This window comes from Micropterus salmoides, unplaced genomic scaffold, assembly GCF_014851395.1.
Source record: "Micropterus salmoides isolate LMB-PRFRI ecotype aquatic unplaced genomic scaffold, ASM1485139v1 Ms_hic_scaffold_3, whole genome shotgun sequence".
Classification (NCBI taxonomy): Eukaryota; Metazoa; Chordata; class Actinopteri; order Centrarchiformes; family Centrarchidae; genus Micropterus; species Micropterus salmoides.
The window spans coordinates 13,570,125-13,593,662 of NW_024042261.1; the positions used below are offsets into that span (position 1 = coordinate 13,570,125).

Sequence of the window (23,538 nt, forward strand, 5' to 3'; positions counted from 1 at the left end):
GAAGGCACTGCCTGTAACATGCACTCCTTGGAGTAATATACCAGGCCTTATCTAATTTTTGGAAAAATGAAAAAAGCGATGCATTTGAAGGTTGTATTCAGGCTGTGTCAAACTGACCTGAAACAAATAAAGACAGAAGCTAAAGCCTAAATTAAGTTACCATCACAGAGTAAAAGTGGCTGCCCACTTGAGTGAGATGAATTTCAATAAAGATTTTTCTTCTTCTAATTTACGGATTAGTGTCACCACCAAGTAAATTGGGGTTAAGAGGTTAAGAAGGATCATCTCAGGTATTTCTTGGAAATCAGTTTCACATATTTCTGTAAGAGCACAGTAGCAGAAAACCGCAAAATTTGTTTCTGTAGCCTGTTACTCAGTGTTTCTCTTTCTTTAATGCTGTTACTTGAAACACACCTCTTCCCTGTTGGAAAGTTTATTATGATGTCATTGCTTTCCTGTAATTTAGTGTGAGCAGTGTGGATTGTGTGCGTGCGTGTGTTGCTTCCTTCCTGTACTTCCATCTGGGCACAAGCAGCAAAGCAGCAGCAGGACAACATAAAGCCTGCCAAATGGTTGAGAATAGGAAAAGAAAGGAAAAGAAAGAAAACGAAAGATCGAGCTGGTGAAGAGAAGCCATGCATTTCATACAGCTGTGCCGTCAAGCCCTGGCATGTAAACTCCAGTCTGTACAGAGGACGTAAGGTCTGGCGAACTATGACTTACACACAGTTACAGTCAGACATGCAGAACTATTTGCTCAGCGCCATCAGCTGCCTCTGCCTTTTTCATATGGGTAAGTAGCCTAACTCATTTTAGTTCATGTAAATCTGGAATCGTATTCAAAATCTCATTATAAACAAGGGAACACATTGTGTCGCATTTGAGGAACTTGGCTGACTACACAGTATGCCTTTGAATGCACCTTTCTTGCAGTAGCTGTTGTGAAGTTAAAATAATTTGCTGTTGTAACTTATCGTAAATATTACAGTCAATTGTTTTGTACAGTGAGTCTCACACAAATAGGCTTATATTATTTTCAAATACCAGCTGTGGTAATCACAATTATGTTCAAGTGTGTTTGGTGCATTCAATGTTTGTCAAACTGTTACAATTTGTCTTATTCATTCTATTTTGACACAAAAATCTCTTTTTATATGTCAAAAAATTATTAATTAGTTATCTGGTGATTAAACAGACTCTCAACCCAAAGGTTGTCAGATGAACTAAATTATTTGTTATATGACTTTTAATATGCAGTGTTTTCATGAAGCCATTCCATTTTTTCAAAGCCCATTTCGAGTCTGAATGTTTGACAGATTATTATGCAGTTATTTTAACAGTAACAGTCAACAACGCACAAAATAACAACATATCCTATTTCTGTAAATGCAGTTTCTTGTTCCATCACTAACGCTAAAGAACTAAAGGAGACTTCCCTTTTTCAGGTCTCCTCACTGAGGAATGCAGCCAGGGTGTTAGGGCAAAACGTGACACAGTTGATGCACCAGCAGGGGGCAGTCTGTCTCTGTCCTGTGTGGTCCGGCACTGTGGAGGAAACTGGACGGGACGCTGGTTGTGGAGAAATGCAACTGCTGAAGAGATAGTTGAAGAAAGTGTGAGGCACCATTTGAATAGTGTGAAGCTCTCAGCCAATGACACTCAATTCATTTTGAATTTCCTGAGTGTCCACAAATTAGACGAAGGTTATTATGGATGCAAAGTTACATGGCCTGAAGGTGAAACTGATCAGGGACATTTGACGTATGTGAACGTCACTGCAGGTATATAGAATCACATTTAATGGCCACATATTTGGCAAGGATGTATGTGTCTGTAAAATCATACTACAAAATAAATATGTTCAATAATAATTGCATTGTTATGTGTCTGTTATTTTGTGTCGTCTTCCAGCTGTCCCCTTTCAGAGAAGTGTACTGACCAGAGTTTTGGTCTGTGCCGGTGCTTTTCTTTGTCTTCCCATCATTCTGGGATTGGCTCGTTGTCTGAGTTCAGAGGTCAAGCCTCAGCCACTTCCCAGGACACAGTTCACGCATTCGGCTGTGTACAGAGACCAACCAGACCCGGCTCCACAGCCTCCACCTCGACGGCCGGTACCCCAGAAGCGGAGCACTTCCTCCCACAAAGGTATCTCGTATTCTTACCTTGTAGCCTGACTAAAAAACTAAAGGAAAGTTACTGTAGCATTATCAAAACTGCTCCTCTCACTGTATTGTCATTTTCTTTGCATTTTACAGCTCGCCCCAAGTCCAAACAGCAGAAGACCGAGGTGGGTGGACGACAGGATGCCCTTTGCGGTGCCCTTCCACATTGTTTGTTTTCCCCTGACTAGCCTTCCATGCATGTGACCTTGTGTGAGTGTTAATAACTTATCTTTTATTCACAATGTTACAGGTTGTGTATGCAGACATTTCCCAGGATGCACTAAGACAACAGCGAGCCACCAGAGAGCCTGAGCAGTCCATTGTGTACTCATCCCTCAAATTTTCCTGACTGTATTCGATGCAGAGTGGAGGTGGCAAGCTGTCTGCTGAGGATCATCTAGTCACTTTTTCTGGGATTCAGCTTATTTCACTATCGCTGGATCATTCTTGAGCTCAAGGCCTGAGCACTGTGGAAAATCATTAAAGCCGAGGACAAAACAAGACACAAAAGGATCCAGTCATTCTTGTTTGTCCATGTCTATGGAGTCTCCTGATTACACCCTGATGTGGAATTCGTGACTATTTTAATTATGAGGAAGAGAGAAGTGCCAAACAACTTTCATATGCACGTAGCATAACAGACAGCAAGTGGAGCAGATAATGAGGAGATATTGGAGCATGCATCCATCAGCTGAACCACCCCGAGGTGCTGCAGTGAGAGGAGACTCAGCCTGGTGTTATCATTTCACTTATGGTGCTTTTATTGTTTTGAAATGTGACTGCAGACAAGCAAGCAAAACATTGAAGACAGTTTGGTATTGCAGTTTTTAAAATGTGAAACAAGCTTAGCCTGAATTACCTATCATTTTTTTTCTGGTGCGTTCATGTATATAAAATATTCAACTCAAAGCAGATGTTGCCAAAGGAAGTGTGAAATAAAAACAATGTGTCAACAGAAGAATTGTTAAAATAAAATATTACATCTAATCTAATTTTGCTATATACATACAGATAAGTAAAAAACAATTTAAAACAAAATGTTGAATTGCAGTTTTAAAAAATTACAAATAAGTGAGGATTATATAAACATATATAAACACATTTTTAATGAATGGAAGTGTGTGTGTGTGTGTGTGTATTTGTGGCAGCAAGAGATGCCCCATCTCCTTCTCTTAGTAGTATTTTTAATTTTAAGAGCTCATTTAGTTCTTTCAAATCTGACAGATTTCACAGAATGGAATTGTTTTTAAGTAATTGTTCCTTATTTCATTGAATGTTTTACATTGTAAGAGGGAGTGTATTTCCCTCACCCCACCCCTCCTCTCAGCCTCACCTGTCAAGGAGGTTTTCTTTTGATTGCCATGCCTTTTTTTTTGTGTCTTCCTTCTTTGATTGCCAGTCTGTTGTCTCTGAGCCCAGAACAAATTAAAGTGTGAAATTCCCCCTGTATTGTGCTGTAAGCTTTGTGAGTGTCGTGTGTTATTTAAAGCAAAAAATGTGATAGCACATAAATGACACAAAATACAACATTTTATTTATGAATAAATTCTCAATGGCACGTTACATAACCAAATATACATATACATGTCTAGACATCTTTTAAATTAATATATTTCCTTTAATCGTTTTAACCTTATTAATTAGCGTACTCTGCAGTTACATTTTTACATGACATCAATGCAAAAGAAGTGATCATTTGAATAAATTAAGCATATTAACAGAGAAAAGGCTGCAGGGCGTTTTCAGCAATACCTGCTACAAACTGAATGACATCTGAGCGTCACGCTTTTTTGTGTGATCTCTGTCCCTGCTTCCCTCGCTCGAGGTAATCACTGGTCTACACTAAGTGAGCACATTGTGTATTAGCCAACACGTCTGTTTCTAGCCCAGATACATCAGAAAAGTACTCCTCAAGGAACTCAGCAGCTAGTTGGCAAAGTTAAAAAGTCACCCAAATAACAAAGTAGGTTTTTGTTATTTGGACAACAAGACCCTTTAAACCCTCTGGGTTTTGAGTTTTCATGTGACAGATCTTTGCACTATACTAAGCCATCCTCTCTGCAACAGGAATGGTTCATTGACATTCTTCCAAAGACCTACAAGCTTGGCTGTTTGGTCACATAGGTACACATCGGTGTGTCGGTAAGCTTTTTCTTGATTAGCACACTTTGGCCTGCTAAAACCGGTTAGTGAAGATCTGTTATAGTTGAGAACTAGAGTAGACCTATTGTCCTGTTGTGCTTGTAAGCAACTGACTTTGCAATTTTACTAATAAGAGATTAAGAGAAAAAACAAAGTTTCAAATTCACATTCAAAGTGTGTTTTTTTGCCAAAGGTGGTTCAAAGGTTAATTTAACCTGAAGCATCTTTTTCAAGTCATCTTCATCAGCTTACATGCTGGGAAACTAAAAACCCTGGAGACTTTCCTCTTCATAGGTTGCACCGAACATAAACGCAGATACACCGAGCTAGCAAGCTTCAATGGGAGGTACGTGCAACGTCTATTTTCAGCAAATGTGGGTGTTGATCGGCTACCCACAACTGTGCTGTAACCGGATCCAGAAGATTCTTGTCCTCTCACATAGTGAGAGAGACAGACAGGCAGACAGACAGAGTGAGAGAGAGCGTAAGAGTGAGAGAGAGAGCATCAGTGGTGAAAAGGGCTTTTGATAGATTGTAAGGCGCAGCTTTGGCTAAAATAAGCTTATGGCAAATGTGTTGGCAGTGAGCTAATTTCCACTAACCAAGCACTTCAGTTCAGAGACTTGAAGTTACCCTAACCGATACAGAAATGCTGTCATAGGTATCGACTGAATTTCAGCAATGTTGTGTTTATAGTGCAGTAGACACAATGCAGCAGCTAGCTAGGTTACAAAAAACATCTAGAAAATCAAAGATGCTCTAGAAAAACATGTTTATATGCAAAAAACAAGCTCAGGTCCTACAGTGGCAAATTGAGACAGCCAGCGTTGTCACCTCTAAAACGTTGCTACTGTAAGTGTACATTTCTGCGCATGTGTGTGTGTTTGTCTGTGTCTGCACACTTTCTTTTTAGGCAAAAGAGGAACTCTCAGACGTACCATTCAAGGGCAAAGGCAAATGGGATCATCCCGATGTCCTGAAAGACATCCTTTCCACTGAGTAGGCGACTAGATATAGATAAAAGAGTAACAGTTCGGCCATAGTCTCATGTTACCATTCTTCTGGATCACCGTGTCTCTCTATTAAACATGATGCTTAAGAAAAAGCTGAGGCAGAGTCTAGCTCAGCCTACACACAGTATTACAGCCATGCTAGGATTTCCATGTGATGTGAACAATTAACAGCTGAGATGCAGCAACTTGTAACATTGGCAAAGTATGGACTTATTTCTGTAGATCAGTTAAAAAGAAAGCCAACGTGTCAGCTGCTTCTCCTCATTATACACTCACAGTATTAGTCTATAGTGTATGGGGACTAGTGCAGGTGGTAATTTTGTCAGATTATCCTTGCTTTAGGGAAGCGGTTCTACAATGATTTTGTGGTTGTTGTTGTTGTTGTTGTTGTGATTTCTTTTTGTTTTTTGCAACTCCGTAAGTCCACGCTGTCCCTTCATTGTGCAAGTCGGATATTTCCATTCCACAAAGCTACTCGGACTGAAAGACAGGAAAGAGAACAGAGAGGCCAGTTAGAAGAAAGTGTTGGCTGGCAGCATGCATCTTTCAGTCTGGGCCTATTACCCAACACCAGCTCCGCTGTTTCAACAACAATGAGATGTCAGTGACAGTGAGAGAATCAAAAGCACAGCGAGATGCTTTTTGCTTCCAACCTGCTGCACTAATTCTTTTAATTAAAATGTTTCTGCTTTAAAAAGTAAGAACCTTACATTTTTTTGATGCACAATATTGTTTTTAAATATGCGAAGCAGGCAAGCTTTACAAGACTTACAGCTGTGGACGAGTGGCTCATTTTGTCAAAACGAAACTTCAAGTTTGACCTTGGTGACGTCTTACTTCTCCCATCTGAATATCGAAAAGAAAGGAAGGAAATGCTGATTACAGACCAAACATCTTTCATCTCTAGGGTGTCCTGTTAAAATGTTGACAGTAGGATCTGAATACTGTCTGTGTCTGTTTGTAAAATTGCAGGTTTACCTGTTGGACTGCGGCACATGATGACAGGGGTACCTGATCCCTGGCTCTCGACACTGAGGGCAGGACTAAAGGCAGAGGAGGACGCTATAGAGGGATGGTTGACCTGGGGAACGGAGAGCGCAGAAAGAAGTTGAGGAAGAAAGAAGAAGAAGAAGAGGGTCAGTGAATCAAGGAAGGGATATTTTACCAAAGTTGACATAAACTTTCTTGTCAGCAAAGTTAGAGGAACTGGATGTCTGGCAGGAAGTACAGCCGGATGCTGAGAGGAAAGGATGCTTTGCAGGAAAAAGCCATCATACCCTGTTCTCATTTTTATCATTTGCATAGTATAGACTAAGCTTTTTAGGCTGGCAGAAATCTTTATGAAGCAAATTCACTATGAGTAGTTTTAAAGAAAGTAAGTAGTTCAGCACTTTTGGAAAATACACGTAATAATAATAATAATAATAATAATCCTTATTTGTAGAGCACTTTTCAAAAACAAGTTACAAAGTGCTTTAACAAGTGTAAAGAATAATACAAAAAAAGAAGATAAGAGCATGAAAACATTAAAAAGACTAAAATACAGATTAATATAAAATTAGTAAAATACAATAAAATAAAAGGGATAAAATAAAGTCAAATAAGATCGGGAAAAGCTCTCCTATAAAAGTATGTTTTAAGAAGGGACTTAAAAGAGTTCACTGACTCAGCCGACCTGATTTCCTCGGGCAGGCTGTTCCAGAGCCTCGGGGCCCTGACAGCAAACGCTCTGTCCCCTTTAGTTTTCAGTCGAGACTCTGGAACAGACAACAGACCTCTGCCCGAGGATCTCAAGGTACGTGCTGGTGTGTATGGGACTAAAAGGTCAGAAATATAACAAGGTGAGAGGCCATGAAGAGCTTTAAAAGTGATCAATAGAATTTTAAAGTCAATTCTAAAACACACTGGGAGCCAGTGTAATGAAGCTAAAATAGGAGTAATGTGGTCATATTTCTTTGTTCTGGTTAAAAGCCTGGCAGCTGAGTTCTGGACAGTCTGGTGTCGATCAATAGATTTTTGGGTTAAACAAGTGAAAAGGCTGTTGCAATAATCCAGGCGTGATGAGATGAAGGCGTGTAAAATGGTCTCGGTGTCCTTAAAAGTTAACATAGATAGAATTTTAGCTATATTTCTAAGTTGATAAAAACATGATTGAACAAGCTTTGTGGTGTGCTGCTCGAAATTTAAATTACTGTCAAACCAAACACCAAGATACTTTGCCACATGTTTAATGTGATTTACTAGGGAACCAGCAGATGGCAGTATTTGATTTGCCATCTGCTGGGACCCAATGACCAGGATTTCTGTTTTGTCTGAGTTCAGCTGGAGGAAATTATTTGACATCCATTTTTTAACTTCACAAAGGCAGTTGTTAAGTGAACTCAGCATTCCAGGGTCTGTGGATCTGACGGGCAAGTATATTTGTGTGTCATCAGCATAAATATGAAAAGAAATGCCATGTTTATGGATAATATGTCCAAGGGGAAGCAGATACAAGGAATACAAAATGGGTCCTAAGACCGACCCCTGAGGCACACCATATTTAACTGGACAGAATGAAGAGACATAGTTGTTTACAGACACACAAAACTTCCTATTTGACAGGTAGGATGAAAACCATTCTAGGGCCGTACCAGAGATCCCCACCCAGTGCCTCAGTCTGTCTAACATGATGATGTGATCAATGGTGTCAAAAGCAGCGCTAAGGTCCAGGAGTACCAGGACTGAGCACATGCCTTCATCAGCAGACATTAAAAGGTCATTGGTGACATTAAGCAGGGCAGTCTCAGTGCTGTGGTACTTCCTCAAACCAGACTGAAACTTTTCAAATAATTTGTTATTTTCCAGTACAGTGAGCAGCTGTTTGGACACAATTCTTTCTAGAATCTTTGCAATAAAAGGCAGTTTTGAAACTGGTTTAAAATTTTGTGGGAGGGAGGGATCTAAACCAGGTTTCTTTAAAAGTGGGTTCACGCAAGCCGTTTTAAAATAATCAGGGACACAACCAGTAGATAGAGAGCTGTTGAAAACAGAGATCAAATGGGGCCCAACAGAATCCATTACTTTCAGTAAAAACTTTGTAGGTATTACATCAAGTGGGCTGGAGGACACTCTCATTTGTGATACTGTTTTTAAAAGCTCAGACAAGTCGATGGGATAAAACTGGTTAAAACTCTCTTGCTGCTGGTGAGGAACCTCTGAGTAAGAGGCCGCGGAGGAGGGGTTGGGTTTACCAGCTGATCCAGTCTTAAACAGAAACCTGGGATTGTGTTTATGTGTAGTAATGAGTTCAGAAAAATAGTGTGTTCTCACATCATCATCTCGCACATGCTACAGCCAGCTGACAGATAGCTTAGCTTAGCCTGGCTCTGTCTGAACGTTTGAACAAATCCCCCTCCCAGCACCTCTAAAATCACTAATTAACATGTTTGTCCAAAAGCCAAACTGGAAAAACAAGAAGTCGCTGTTTTACGGGGGATTATGTGCTGGACCAGAGGTTTTCAAAGTGGGAGGTGAGCCTCACGTTAGTCATTACATTAGTGATCAAAAGGAGACCGCATTGAATAGCCTAAATTTGCAGTTTTGGAGAATTTTACTATTTTCCCCACTTTCCAAGTGAGAAACTAATACATGCCTTAGGACGGACCCTTTTTTGTGTGGTCTGAAGTTATGTCCAACAGCAATATTAGGCTAGCTTGACTCAATTGTTGAGTGTCTATGGGATTAAATAACTTAATCCTGATCCGATTGGCATCCAAGAAAACTAAGTGAGTAAACTAAGTGTGGGTATGAGGGGGCGCTTTTTTCCAAGCTTTGTCTGTGGGGAGGCGCACCGTCTCAGATTTTGAAAAGCTCTGTGTTGTAAAGCAACAATAGTTGTTTGGTTTTTTTTTTACGGATTGAACAAACAAAACATCTTCATTTGTTAACTTTATAGGTGCCGGTAGTTGGATTTGTTACTTTTGGACTGAGCCAGGCTATCGGTTTTCTCTTGTTTCCGATCTTTCTGCTAAGCTAACTGGCTGCTGGCTGTAGCCATACAGATCGATCTGTGGTATCCATCTTTTCCTTTAACTCTCAGCAAGAAAGCAAACTAGCGTATTCCCGAAAATGTCCAACAATTCCTTTAAAACCTGAATGAGAAGTTCTTTTAAGGCAACAAAAAGCATGAATTGGAATAATTTTACCTTGTGATGACCACTGACCTACTGTACTGCTACAGCATATCTTGCATAAAGCTCTGCTTTAACTATTTTCTCTGGCCTTCAATAAACGGCAATTTTAACAGCACACTCTGCACACTGATTGTGTTCCAGTTAAATGGTGAGAGTCGGAAACTATTTGACAGCATTGCTCAGGTAAAATAAAACACTGACAGGCAGTGTCATCTAATACACAGCAAGTGAGAGGAGCTATAATCATTATTATCAATGTGCTGACAGGCAACAATTCTCTATTAAACCGTTCTTGGTAATAACAGAGTATATTCTATCCATGAAAGCTTTGACACTACCAACAACCTCAAACTCCTTTAAGATTGTGTTTCCAGTTAAACAACAGATGGAGCGTGGCAGGACTTTGTGATGTCATTACACATTTTCTTCTCGTTGACTTTGTTCAAACGAACTGTGAGTGTTGCACTCACTGTCTCCAGCTCTTCCAGAGCTTCTGTTTCTCCTGTGGTGCTGCTGAAGCTGCTGGTGCTGGATGAAGAACGAGAGATGTTCGGTCTGCCGCCACCGCACTCTTTCAGCTTGATAAACGGCCTGTTGAGGAAAACAGATGGAAACGTAGATGTAGAGAAGCTGCAAATTAAGATGTTTTACAGAAGACCTTGACAGAAGAACTGGGAAAGAAGAATACATTTCATCTAAAATGATGTCTTCTGTTTACAAATCGATTTCCATGAGCTGTTATTGGTCTTGCCTGTCTTTGTTGGGGCAGATCTCAGGTGAGCTGGGATTGGAGGATGTCTCCGACCTCACTTCTTGGGACAGCGGGCAGATCTCTGCAAGCTTTTGGTCGCTGCAGACAAAAGAACACATTAATGACAACACCACTGTGACGACTTCCTGGAGTCCCCGCTACCTGTACAAAAGCACAGACACAGTTGATGTCCGTGGTTTCGCACAATCATGACACTGACTGATGCAGCGGGATTTAAAAGAGTGAGTCCTAAACACCAACCTGCGGGTGTGTTTGTCCGATGGGGTGTCCGTGCTGGAGTGGAGACGAGGGAAGAGGCCTGAGCGTCGTTTCACTGGGCTCTTCAGAGGAGACTTGGCTGACAACACAGGAGGCTGAAGATCACAGATTACTGACTTAGGTTTCACCTTTATTTTGTAAAACTGTTACATGCTCTTGATAACTAATTCAGATTAAATAATCATCCCTTAAAAATGGAATTGTCTCTCTCTCTCTCTCCATTATACCCTATCACTCACAGTGAAGGTGCTCTTTGTGCATTCGCTGGTACTCTGCGGCAGTCCTCCTCCACTCACGCTGGCCGGGACCCCACCTCCCACCCCGGGGCTCCTGTGACGGTGGGACCCCACCATGGTCTCCATAGAGTGGCTTCTGACACGCATGGCTCTCTGGAGGAAGGAGGAAGGAGAGGAAACAGGAGAATGAGTGGACGAGGGAGAGGAGGAGCACAGAGGGAAGGGAAAGAAGCAGATGGGTAAAGGAAATGTTGGTGAAAGATAGAGTGCACGTGGAAGGAAGGAAAGGCCAGGGTGTGGAAAGTAACATAAGTGAAATGGAGATACAGAAGAAAAGGTTTTTATCAGTTTTAATGCAGCATTCATTTTAATGTATGAAATAACGTTTACGTGAAAGATGCTGTTGCACAACACAACCACCAGAAGATGCTGTTCTACAAGAAAGAAGCTAAGAGTTGAGTGGTTGAATGAACATGTGTTGTACTAATCCTAATGATTCATAAAAAACATCTAGGGTTCATAAAAAATTCCAGAGAGAAAAAGTTCAATAAAAAAACACAGTTACACAACATTTTCTTCTCTGTATGAAATAGGCTACATATTTTCTCTAAAAGTACAAACACAAACAACATCATATAAAAGAAGGTTTATTAATCCTCTGGTGAATTTACAGTAATGCAGACAAGGTGATACACAGTGACTGCCAGGGCAGCAATGATAACAGCGCCCCCTGGGACTGACTGCAGAAAATGCAAAGTAGCTGTCCAAAATGCCTGTGAAGAGTAAGAGAGCAAGATTGTCACATTAGTCACACATATAGGTCTCTCTCTCTCACACACACACACACACACACACACACACAAAACGGAAATACACATTTTATTAAGGTCAAGCAGCGGCAACAAGGCCACTAATGGTTTAGCACCACAAGTCGTCTTGCAGACCTGTGACCTACAGCAAGAAATCCTCACACTCTTGTGCTGTAATGATGGTGATTAAACAAATGTCACAGAGCTGAGAGCACATTACACGATGTCATGTATGCTTTTGTCCAGGTTCACGGTCACCTTGAAGGACTCCAGCAGACCCCCGTGTCCCCCATTCTCCAGCTTGTCCTCCTCTCCTGCCTGGCCCAGACCCAGCGTGGCCTGGCTCTGTCTGTGCAGCTCGTCATGGAGGTTGTCCAGCAGCGCAGCTCGCGTTCGCCCCTGGAATCAATTCACACACACAAAGCTCATGTAGGCCAGCATCGGGTTGGTGATTATGGGGGCAAACACGGACGAAGCTGAGCAGCGATTGAAGGCATACTGTGGTGTTTGAGTATGGTTCTGCAAACGTGTGTCACCTCTAGTTTGGCGAATTTGTCAGATTTGTAGCAGGCGTTTTCGGCATTGATCAGCTTTGTCAGCAAGAAGTCTCGAAACTCAGGACCCTGGAGAGAAAAAAGGGGATGTAGAGTTAGATGGTGAACTAGAAGAGTGGCGGGCAAAGATGGGGAAGGGAAAAGCTGACCTTTATCAGCAACTTACAGATTAATTTGTCTGATCAAGAGTATCAACCTCACTGATTCAATGTATGATAATTTGCTGCAAATCATGTCAGCATCCAATAAGTAACTGAATGTTATACTGAGTCTTGAAGTCAGATGCAATGCAACAATGCGGTTTCCCCTTTGTGACAATGACCTGAAATAACGTAAGTCATTCTGGCTAATGTCAAAATGCAAGATGAAGAGGAGGGTCACTGTTTTTTGTTCAACTGTTTTAAATAGAAATGTTTTAAATACATACAAGCAGTGGTTAGATAGTACTCAGATCCTCTGCTTACAAATCAATACAACAACGTAAAATAAAAAAAATGCAAGTAAAAGTTCTGCTTTCAGAATCCTACTTAAGTAAAAGTACAGATTTGTTTTTCCAGCAAAATGTATATAAAGTCAAAGTAAAACTACTCGTTCTTCAGGTTTTAATGTAAAACCTTATTTTTAAATGTAACTAGTAACTACAGCTGTTAAATACATGACATGGAGCAAAAAGTACAATTTGGAAATAGATATAGAGTAGAAATATCAATGAAGTTGAATAAAAAGGAAATATTTGATACAATCATTTGTAATCTCTGAGCCAAATGTTCTGTGCTGGATGACCATTGTCAGAAAAATGAAGAGCTGCTGAACACTGAACACGTGTTAAACATTTTTAAATGTTAATGTCAAAAAGTCTTTTTTGAATTTGTCAAGTCAAGGTGATCAGATTCATGACTAAGTACTGCCCTGTGTTGATCTCAGCTCTGTCGCTCACCTTCCTAAAGACAGCTGGGTTCGGGAGAGGGGGTCCAAAAGAAGGCACATCCTCCCTCGCTGTAACAGACACCTGTTGACATCGGATTCGTCATGAACTTTGTTGTGCCTTAGTTGTGCTTATTTACAATTTCTGCTGAGTATTCAAATGACCACTGGAGGTTTAAAACACTCTTTACAGCTTGTCTGTTTCTCATTGACAGTAGTTACTGGTTTGTACCTTGTATGTTGTGTGCTCTGTACAGGGGTTCTCAACCTGTACCAGCACGTAAGCATGTAGGAAGTTGGAGGCGATCATGTCTGGAACAAACGGTGTGGGATCTTCCTGGAAGACTGTGGCCACGATGTCATTTCCTATGTGCCTTTTCCTCTGGAGCTAAAGAAACAGAGGGGAAAAGATTCATTAGTTGGTTAACAGGTTTCATTTTGTGGCTGCGTCGCTCAGAGGACAACAATTCATGAGTCTTCTTTGACAGATAAAATTGTCAATATCTACACCTGACCAGTTTTTTATTGGTATATTTGAGCCAAAGGATCCAGCTAAATCAATAGTGCCTTCAGTGTAAGAGTATTAAAGTCTTGTACCTGCTGGACGTCTCCCTCGGTGAAGGGAAGCTTGGTTGACACATGGAACATAATCTCTCTCTGTCTGAAGAAAGTGTAGACAGATTCAGACCCCGTCTGTCCGTGGGACACATCCAGCCCACCGCGGAACCTGTCACATTATCAAAGCACATGTGTCGTCAGGAAGATGAGATTATATTTTGTGGATTTTAACTGCCAGTTTCTTTACATTTTGTGCTTAACTAGCTCCGAGACTACCCAAAAGTGTTGTGCAGTTTGCCATAATGTGTCAGCTATAATTTAAAGCCTCCTTAACAGTATAAAGTAACAAGTATAACACAATAGAAAAGACCTGCAAAGCAATAAATACAATATATAAACCTCTGATTATCTGTCCATGTGGCACTTTCTTTTCTTGGATCTGTTTCACTAAGCAGTTTATCCTGATTGCACGCTGAGGCCGAAACAGCAGGACAAATTGCTCCAAGGTGACAGTAATTAAACCCTGCTATTCCCCTTTATTGCACTGCACTTTTATGGCATCCTTTGATCTTTGTGGACCATTTTCTCTCTTTTTCTTTGGATGTTTCTGAACCCTGTGTTTTGTTTTATTTGTATTGCGCATATCTCTGCTTCCCTACTCTTATTCAATCGCTTCCTACTCCAAGTCTTACCCCTTAAAGTCCTGGAGTTCAATGTTGTCACCCAGGAGACTGAGAAACTCCTTGAAAGCCGGCGTCTCCTCATTGTTCCCAAACAACTCTTCCTCTGATGTCTGAGAGGAAGAAACATGGAAATGGTGGAGGGCAGAAAGCAGGGCGAATGATATAAAGGGTATAATGGGGTATAAGATCAGATGGTGTGTGTGAGGTGAACTGTCCACACTGTACACAAGAACAACATAATCACTCACCTGTCCAAACTTCTGGTAGATGACTCCAAATTTGAAGGTGTTGTTCACCTCGTGTTCATCATAAGCCACTATCAACTGGGACCCCTGTACATGAACAGAAACAACCATTTCTTACTGTGGTTACTTATCTCACTTAACTTGTTACACACTTTCTTCTTGCTGTCATTAGGAAAACATGTTTTCCTGTTCTCCAGCATGCCTCCGGGGCAGGTTTATTGGGCCCTTGTTATGTAAGGCTGGCATGCGACAAACTGTCAAGGCCCTCAGCGAGGGCAGTGATCTCGGCGCTGCCTCTTGCAGACTGAGCCACAGATGGGGCTTTTTTTTCCTATCCCGAGGCACAAGCTGAAAGCATGCTCCATCACACTCCTCCACGGGGCTCACAGGAGGGGAAACAGATCCGTCGTATCCCGTTTAGGAAGTTGTTACCCTCTCGTATAATCAATCGGTTTTGAATAATGAACAGAGCAGATGTTAGAGAGGTTGGGGGTTTATGAGGGTGAAAAGGGCACTGAAGTGAAAAGTTAATGACGGTGTTGGTGTAAGGATGCTGGCAAAATACTTAAAGGATAAACTGCATCAGTAAATGTTTAAAAAGAAAATGCCACAGGGCCTTAAGTAAAACGCATAAAATATTTATGTATGTGCAGAACATATGAAAAGTTCCTGATGAAGGTTATTACTGAATGTAGCACTGGCACTTTCAACCCTACAGTGAACCTTTGTCTCTCAGACAAAGGCAGGAAAAGGTTACTCATGTCAGCTTGAATGAAAACATTTATATCTGGTTAGATGAGCTGTGGTTATTAATGAGGTCACAATGTGGGAGTTTAGGATAAACTCACCCGAGGGTACAGGGCCGGGGTGAACTTCAGCCCTGTGGCATCGTCACACAGAAGCTGAAAGAAAAGAAGAGACTCGCTATATCTAATGTTCAAACACTTCTGTAAATATGCTCACTGCCTCTGGATATCAGAATTGGTGTCAGAAAAAGCTCTCATATTTTTAAAAGGAAATTACATTTTTACATTATTTTTATCTCTGGGGATGTAATGTTTGTCTGGCAAAATGCTATTTGTTTTTGTTAATTTTTGTTACTCTTGACAAATGTATTTAGATGTTAAAATGTATTCATTGCCAAAATCATCCTAATTTGCTCAGTGTACTCTAATCTTTGGTTTACCATCACATTTGCTTCCAGAATGTAATACCTTTCTATCCCTGACTGGATCATTGAATCATTCATGGATGATAATTACTGTGAAAGTGTAAAGACGAAGCAAACAGGTCCTTTCCTTCATTCAATGTTCTTCTGTTTCTCTTTTGGAAGTGAGTGATCGAAAGTATGCAGGTCGTGTGGAATAATCCATAGCAAGAATCTTCCCAGCTGTGTTTATCTCATACCAATATCCAAACAAAAATGTGGACTTGCACTGGCAGGCTTTTTTGGCGCTTAAGGACTGATCTCTTTCACTAGAAGAGCTGGGCAAAGCCTGATGTTCCTGAATGGTCTCGTGTTGCGTTTTTTGTTGAGAGCGAAATTCAAGGAAAATGCCTTTCTTTTAACCTTGTAAATTGTATCTTACCTTGGCAATCTGGGGTACACTGGGTAGCTGGTTGATGCCTGCTAAAGAGATCCTGTCATGGACTGTTTTGATCCTCGACCTGTAACAGAACAAGATGGGGAAGTCTGCTGGTAACAGCGAACTGACTTCTTCAATCAAAGAGATTTGTTTTAGGTTTTAGGTAATACTAGTTCATTTGCAATCCATTGACCAGGTGAAATTAGGGGAAAGCTATGATCATGATGATTTTAGTCTCAGCAAGTCTCAAGAGAGAAAACGAGTGATGGGCTGATGTGTGATACTGGCATTATCACTGTCAACTGTCTGCAGCGCTACAACAGCTAAAACATTACTTCATTGTTAATAGACTGAGAAGTGTGTGTGAACACTCATGTGATAATGTGATAATGGGAGGAAAACTGTCCACCACAGACCCACAAATCTGTTCAGAGTTAGTCATGATAAAGAGCGTAAAGAGCAACAAAAGAGAAAGGAGGAGGGAGGAGGAAGGCCCAAACCTGTCTGTCAGTTAGTTGGTCCAGACATTGATATTAAATTTTGTACAGACAGTCATGGTCCTCAGAGGATGAATCCTCCTGACTTCTGTAATCCTTTAACTCCAGTACCACCATGAATTTGAAGCTTTGTGGCTTTAATTAAACTGTCTTGACAACTATGGGATGGATTCATGACATTCATGTCCCCCTCGGGATGATTTGTAATCATTTTGATAATCCTCTGATCTAGTGACACTGCCAGGTCAAAATAAATTTTTTCAATACTTTGGTTTATGACTAAATACCCACAAAACTAATGGCATTCCAATCACCCTCAGCTGTAGGGCTATTTGTGTTTAATACAAATTACTGTTACTGGCTGTAGTAGAAAGTACTGTACCTCACAGAGCTGCTAGCATGGCTGTAGACTCTGAGTCCTGTTCTTATTATTGGTATGGTAGACCTTGGTATTAGATTAAAAACTAGCAAGATAATGGCCCGGTCTCATGGATTGTACAAAAAAGGGTGAAATTTAACATCACAGATGTAGTGTTGATATGTTATTTATCATATTAGACATTAAACATTTCTGTCATTGTACCTTAGCATGATGCGTAGGAACTCCTGTCCCTCAGCCTCCTCGTGTTTCAGAGACATGATGAGGTTGCCTATGCTGCTGCCAGTGCAGTAATAGTTCATGTGTTCCTGGATGTACGAGTGTAGAAAAGAGGCCGTGAGAGAGATTTTCAGGTCAGACACAATAACAGACTTCTCTTGGTAATTACACAGTGAAACTGACATTGATACACACACACTAACCTTGCCTAGGAAGTGTTTGCGGTAGGCGCGGGCTATGCTGTTACACTCCAGACGGTAGCTGTGCCCCCCACCAGGGCTCATGCCTTCTCCTCCGTCCTCCTCCTCACAGAAACTGGACTCTGAGGAGGAGGGGGTCCCTGCTGGTGCCTCCACATCCTCAATCCAGTAACCTCCAAACTGTGGCAGTATTACCTGGGGGTATGGACCACCTTTCTCCAAGACCTTGGACAGAAGCACAGCAGGGATGAAGGGAGGTAGATAAGCATGTCGTTATAAAAAAGTACTTAAACTTTAAATGTATTATATATTGTCAGAAACACTCCTATTAGCTAGCTATTGGGAAGGGTGTAAATATGTGTTGCGAGTGTATTATGTGAGTGTGAAATGACTCACATCTTCTATCCGTGGGTAGGGGATGTAGTCATCCTGTAAAAAAAAAAGGAGAAAAAAAAAAAGAGGACAAACATGCTGTTAGAAGGACACATTTTAACATAAGTGAACTTCACTGACTTTCACCACAATGAGACAGTTGCAAGCACAGCCACACACACAGGAATAGAAAGGTAACACAATGTATTATGCCAAATGGACTCTCAGGTGATGATGCAACAGCCTGAAATGCAGAGTCATCAGCAAACATCAACGAGGGCGTGTCACCCCCTTGATGATGTCAGAGCTGTTTTGATTCAGCAGCCCCTGGGGTTAAGAGCTGTTATGAGCCTGTAGTCGTTTGTCAGTCTGCTACCGTAGCACAGATCCAGCGTATGACCTCTAAATACTGCTGAGGCCCGTCTGCACCGTTGAGAGCGCAGCGCTACGGACAGCCAGTCATTTGTATTCTGCAGCAGCAGGAGTCAGGATACTGGCAGCCCAGAGAGGATCAATTGACAGTTGGAGTTCATTCAACTTATAATCAATCAGATCAGGAGGCTATTGATTTAGGTCATTAAAAGCCCTGAGAAGAATTTGAAAAGCATTCACAGGGGTGTTCAGAATCGCTCAAAGGTTGACAGATGAGATAAGAACAACTACAGAGTAAATCAGGAGGCATGATGAAGCAGCGGTGAAGGGAAACATGCAGGGAACTGGAGGACAGGACAACACAAACTAATGAGATGTGCAACTGGTGTGTGTGTCTGGTGTCTGGTCACACCTTCCATTTTTTTGTCTCTTCAACTTTAGGGACCTTATTAGTGTCCACACGCAGCGTGAGGACGGAAAAGCACAAGGGTCAAAAATCAAGTAGCATTTATTTTTGTGCATTCAAAAAACTGTCCTGGAACATGGTATTCTCGTTTTCAGACCTCATTGTCTCTGTTGCCAGATGACAAATGAATGAGTCATTCATGCTAATGCACTTCCCTGCGCGCACACAAACACACACACACACACACAGGTAATACAGACACTTAGTCATCCTTTCTCTCTGAATCAAGCTTCCAGACGTGCTAAGTGTTCCTTTCCTCATTCGTTATTGTCTTATTTTTCTAAACACAGCAGCACTAAGACCCAGGCCAAGGCCTTTTCAGTCTGCAGTGTTTTTGTACAGATATGAAAAGCCAGTCTCGCAGACACGGAGTAAATTAGCAAATTATGGTACAGGCCAAATGGAACAGCTCGTCTACATGGCTGAGCATAGACATGAGGAAACAAAGGCGTGTGTGGGGATTCAGAGTACTGAACATACATACCACTACCATCACTTCTTATGCCACCAATCATACCAAGAGTCTGACAGGATTTGAACAGTACAAGTACAGACTCATAGACCTCAATACACACACACACACACACACCACACGAGTGTTCACACACAAACACACACACACACACACACATGAGTGTTCACACACACTTCTCAGTCCAGTCTGTAGTGATGTGCATCTGTCTGTGTGCATATTGATGGAGCAGCTGTTACAGTCACTGGGGAGTCATTGTCAACAATGCGAGCCTGATCATAAGGACGCTCTGAAGAGGCTTTAATTTTCAGTCGTACACAGAGAGACAAAGATGAAGAGAGGACAAAGGAAGAGGGGGGAGGGAGAGGTGGGTTAGGAGAGGAACAAGAAAGAGGAAAAAGAAAAGAGATGGATCAAAAAGGTGACCTTCATCAGCACCATCCAGATTACAGCAGTGAAGCACACTTTGAACGCTTGGCTCCAAATATGGAGTTAGATGTGGCAGAGCTCAAGAGAGCAGGTCGATGCAAGCTGAAGTTCAGAAAAGATGGATGAGGTGTACAGTTTCTTTGTGTGTGTGTGTGTGTGTGTGTGTGTGTGTGTGTGTGTGTGTGTGTGTGACACTGTTTGATCATCAGACTGCATTGACTGACTGTCATCCACCAGTCACACTTTCCAAATAACTCCACTGATGTCTTCAGTCAACCTGTCCTGCTGCATCTCCCCAAGCAGCATCACTCTACCTTTCTCATTCTGTGTTATTAAAGGAAATCATAATTCAAAATTGAGGGATAATTCTGCCCTTAATTGTATTACTATTGTCAACATAAAAAGACCAAAAACAAGAACATGTTGGTCCTTCTCAATATTCTCAACTTACCTACCATGTATGTGGCACAAGCCTATTCATTACTGAAGACATAAATCTTTAAAAAAGGATCGCTAAGAAATGTCCTAAAACAGCTGGACACTAAGCAAACTGTTCTCAAACAGGGGTGAGTGGTGCATTTGTGGGGAACTATTTTAAACTGTGGATTAATACACATTTAGGGCTCTCAGCAGCAGGGCAGTATATGTGGGACTGACTCAAACTACAACATGCAACATTTCACGCAGTGCAACAGCCCAGCTCAGTGAAGTGTTTTTAATCGTTTTTGGACATAAATGGAGGTCTATGGCACAGAGGGATAACATATATTAGGCACTGGCTACACAAGCAATACTTGCCGTTAGCAGACTAATCCTTTAAGGAAAAGTGTGAATCAGAAGTAACAAGCTAAAAAACAAGCAGCTAATTACTGCATTATATTCTATATTCCCGTGCCTTTCATTTCACCTCCCACCTTCCTTGTCCTCCTCCTCTCCCTTTTTAATAACCCCATCTGTCCTCAGACTACTTAAAGCCCATGCTCTTGGGGGCCAGCAGAGGCACAAAGTGGTCACAAACACAGCGCAAAACAGACTTTAAAAAAAATCAGTGATTTGAATGAATATCAGAAAGAGAAGGAGAAAATAGTTAGGTCAGCCCACATCTTTCAAGTGCTATTCTTCTCTGCCCCCAGCATGCCCATTATCCAATCTGAGCAACAGACTGAACCCAGCGGGTTAAATCTGGCTGTGGTCAAAGAAAAAGACAGAACACAGACACCATCTCCCAGTATGTTAATGTTCAGTTCAAAGTTTTACCAAGCCAGACAGCACAAATGCAACTTGTGCTCAATGGTACAAACTACTTGATGACTGTAGAGAAAGAAACTGGATTTACAGGAAAGAAAAGATTTGATGAGAATTTCATACCTGCATCCTCTCCAGCATATCGAAGAACTCTGCAGACTGAAAAACACAGAAGAAGATTACAAAACATGTAAGACAGGGTGTAACACCGATAAATATCAGAGCACCAAAATCCACTGACATCACATAAACGATTAGTCAGCACAAGAGCTCAGCCACCGCCCTTCAGTTGGCTCTAATTTACACCTTATACAAAGGTTTCGACATTTAAAGCAGAACAAAAATGTCTGGATTTAAAACTCTTACATCGGTAACATTTTTGTTGACAGCAGCAGATCTTGCTGGCCAGCTCACTGCGTGTGACTCACCTGCATAGTATAAATTTGGCTGTGTCAACAGGGCTGAGCAGGGGAGAGACTTTCCCAACAGCCGCATGCACACACACTGATAAGCAACCACTTCCCCAGAAATTAACACCCCTCACACGAGCACATGTATCCTTGAGTGCATTCACATAGCCTTGACACACAAACGAGTGTTGAGGGTGATAATGGTCTACATGCTTTGGGTTCAGAATCAGAATCAGTTTTATTGCCAGGTTTGTGTCCACATACGAGGAATTTGACTCAGGATTGTACATTGCTCACGATGTGCTTACTTATACAATAATACCATAACACAATAATAAAATAATAATAAAATAAAATCAGACACAAACTACAGAATAGACAACACTAATATACACACTATGAACAAAACAATATAGACATATTGACAAATAGTGCAGTGATATGTATAATGTGTAATGTGTAAATGTGTGCAGGGTGGTTTAAGGCTATACATTTTGTGTGTGTGTGTGTGTGTGTGTGTGTGTGTGTGTGTGTGTGTGTGTGTGTGTGTGAGATGAAACTTCCTGTTCAACAAAAAGTCACAAGTAGTAGGTGTAACCAATGAAACTATAACCTCCTTTAAATGACAGCCAACCACCACCAGTGTTGGGCAGTAACACATAACTTTTTATGACAGTAACGTGTTACTTGTTACTGTAACATTACTGCAATAATATTACTTTTCCCAGTAACTAGCAGTGTAACAGATTACTTTTCCAAAACAGTAATATTATTACAGTTACTAATCCAAGTAACGCTGCGTTACTTAACGCACCATCCTTGACATGAATGCGTGACTGTGCAGCAGCTCAGCAGCACCGGACCTTATGTTGTTCAAGTCAGCTGTTAGCCAAAAAGCTAAAGGAAGAATGGAGAACGAGGGAGAAAGGCGTTCTTTCCACAGCTGTAAGCATCACTATTATGTCACAGTCTAAGATGCAAAGAACATTGTTGTCCGTTGTAAACTTGTGCTACCGCAAAAAGCTTTCAACCGCGAACACATCTAATTTACTGAAGCATCTGCTAAAGCAGCACACCCACGTGAAACTTAAAGAAAAAAACTCCGGCCGCTACAGCCAGTGATGCTTGAACTCGTTGGAAGAGAATGGCGTTGTAAAAATACTGAATCCTGGTCTTATAAATACGCATGAAACAGTAGTTCAAAAGTGCTTTATTTTTTATTTCAGACGATGGTGTTAAGAAACGTTATATGTTTTGTAAAAACCCATAGTTCTTGCTGCTGTTATGATGATATCAGTTAAAAAGTCAGGAGAGACTGCTTTATTTGGGGGGAGGTAGTGAAAGTAATATAGTAACATAACGAGTAAATATAAATAGTTACTTTTATCACCCAGTAAAGAGTAAAGTAATATTATTACTTTTTTAAGGAGTAATAAATAACTAGTAACTTGCCCAACACTGACCACCACACACGCACTGTCACACTTACGAATGCACCACTGTGAATATCAATCACTCATACAAAGCAAGAAGGAACCAGGAAATACATGCCTGACCAATGAACCATAGCTATTTAACCAGAAAAGTCTGGAAAGGTGTGTAACTGGTGTTTTACAGCCGCTTCAATGGCTGTGTTCTAGCAGTAAAAAAAACTGTCAATAACTTCATTTTGACAGTTGATGTTGTTCCCTACACTCACCTGTACACACCTGTACTTAGGTGCAAGTGTGTACATCCATCATTACCACTGCTAATGCGGACAGAACCACACACACATACTGAGCTTATCAAGGAGTTAATATTAACCAGTCAAAGGTGTTGTATCTGATACAGCGCTGCGGTTGGACATGCAGAGTCAACATCAGGCAGCCAAACCAACAATGAGCTGCTTATATCTGTAAGATAGCAACTTTGGCAGCTCTCAGCACGTGTTGCAAGAAGTGTGTCTGTGTGTGTGGGGTGTAATAGATATTTTTGGATCATGTTAGGGTGACAGGAGGAAGGAAGGCGAAGAAGGAAGTATTCCTGAAGAGCGGCTTTTGTAGCCCTTGTTTTTTTTTAAATCTTTCGAGGTGTGAGCGGCACGTCCTCACAGTTGCCTGTGACAGTTTAAAAGACACACTTGTCCGGCAGTAATGAGCGAGAACCTGTCGCGCTGACAGCGTGTTCAATCATCATCTACAGTACATCCCCTACAGTCACCAGACAAGAGCAAAAGACAAGAGACAGCTATCTGTCTTTCTCCCACGCTGTCAATCTAAAACAGGACCCGGTAGTCTGTATTTGACACACTTTCTGTCCTTGCACTTTGTTCCGTCTTTTTTATGAGAGGGTCTCGCTATGTTATTATGTTTTCTCTT

General features: G+C 41.3%; 2 protein-coding genes across 7 annotated transcripts in view; one reads left to right on the top strand and one right to left on the bottom strand.

The window, feature by feature from the left end:
- Nucleotides 1-478: 478 nt before the first annotated feature.
- On the top strand, nucleotides 479-3,622 carry si:dkey-52l18.4 (uncharacterized protein LOC560708 homolog). The gene is made up of 5 exons (XM_038693322.1): nucleotides 479-793; nucleotides 1,446-1,781; nucleotides 1,912-2,145; nucleotides 2,256-2,287; nucleotides 2,413-3,622. Exons 1-5 carry the CDS (start codon nucleotides 715-717, stop codon nucleotides 2,509-2,511), a joined length of 780 nt encoding a protein of 259 aa, XP_038549250.1. The 5' UTR covers nucleotides 479-714; the 3' UTR covers nucleotides 2,512-3,622.
- A 48-nt stretch (nucleotides 3,623-3,670) lies between these two features.
- The window catches only part of rap1gap2a (RAP1 GTPase activating protein 2a), an 86,121-nt gene continuing 66,253 nt past the window's right edge, over nucleotides 3,671-23,538 (bottom strand). For 3 of the 6 annotated variants that reach the window (XM_038693318.1, XM_038693317.1, XM_038693315.1), the window contains 21 exons: nucleotides 20,892-20,927; nucleotides 18,569-18,601; nucleotides 17,809-17,841; nucleotides 17,416-17,637; nucleotides 17,198-17,301; nucleotides 16,121-16,199; nucleotides 15,380-15,433; nucleotides 14,535-14,618; nucleotides 14,296-14,396; nucleotides 13,643-13,772; nucleotides 13,278-13,433; nucleotides 13,059-13,130; nucleotides 12,104-12,190; nucleotides 11,826-11,966; nucleotides 10,762-10,911; nucleotides 10,505-10,617; nucleotides 10,244-10,342; nucleotides 9,963-10,083; nucleotides 6,296-6,398; nucleotides 6,090-6,163; nucleotides 3,671-5,797 (listed from right to left, as the gene is read on the bottom strand). In XM_038693318.1, coding sequence (XP_038549246.1) covers nucleotides 5,789-5,797; nucleotides 6,090-6,163; nucleotides 6,296-6,398; nucleotides 9,963-10,083; nucleotides 10,244-10,342; nucleotides 10,505-10,617; nucleotides 10,762-10,911; nucleotides 11,826-11,966; nucleotides 12,104-12,190; nucleotides 13,059-13,130; nucleotides 13,278-13,433; nucleotides 13,643-13,772; nucleotides 14,296-14,396; nucleotides 14,535-14,618; nucleotides 15,380-15,433; nucleotides 16,121-16,199; nucleotides 17,198-17,301; nucleotides 17,416-17,637; nucleotides 17,809-17,841; nucleotides 18,569-18,601; nucleotides 20,892-20,927 — 2,001 coding nt within the window. In that variant the 3' untranslated portion in view covers nucleotides 3,671-5,788. Of the gene's footprint in view, nucleotides 5,798-6,089; nucleotides 6,164-6,295; nucleotides 6,399-9,962; nucleotides 10,084-10,243; nucleotides 10,343-10,504; nucleotides 10,618-10,761; nucleotides 10,912-11,825; nucleotides 11,967-12,103; nucleotides 12,191-13,058; nucleotides 13,131-13,277; nucleotides 13,434-13,642; nucleotides 13,773-14,295; nucleotides 14,397-14,534; nucleotides 14,619-15,379; nucleotides 15,434-16,120; nucleotides 16,200-17,197; nucleotides 17,302-17,415; nucleotides 17,638-17,808; nucleotides 17,842-18,568; nucleotides 18,602-20,891; nucleotides 20,928-21,134; nucleotides 21,154-23,538 lie in introns of those variants that run through there. The other 3 variants (XM_038693316.1, XM_038693320.1, XM_038693319.1) reach the window with 2 other exon arrangements.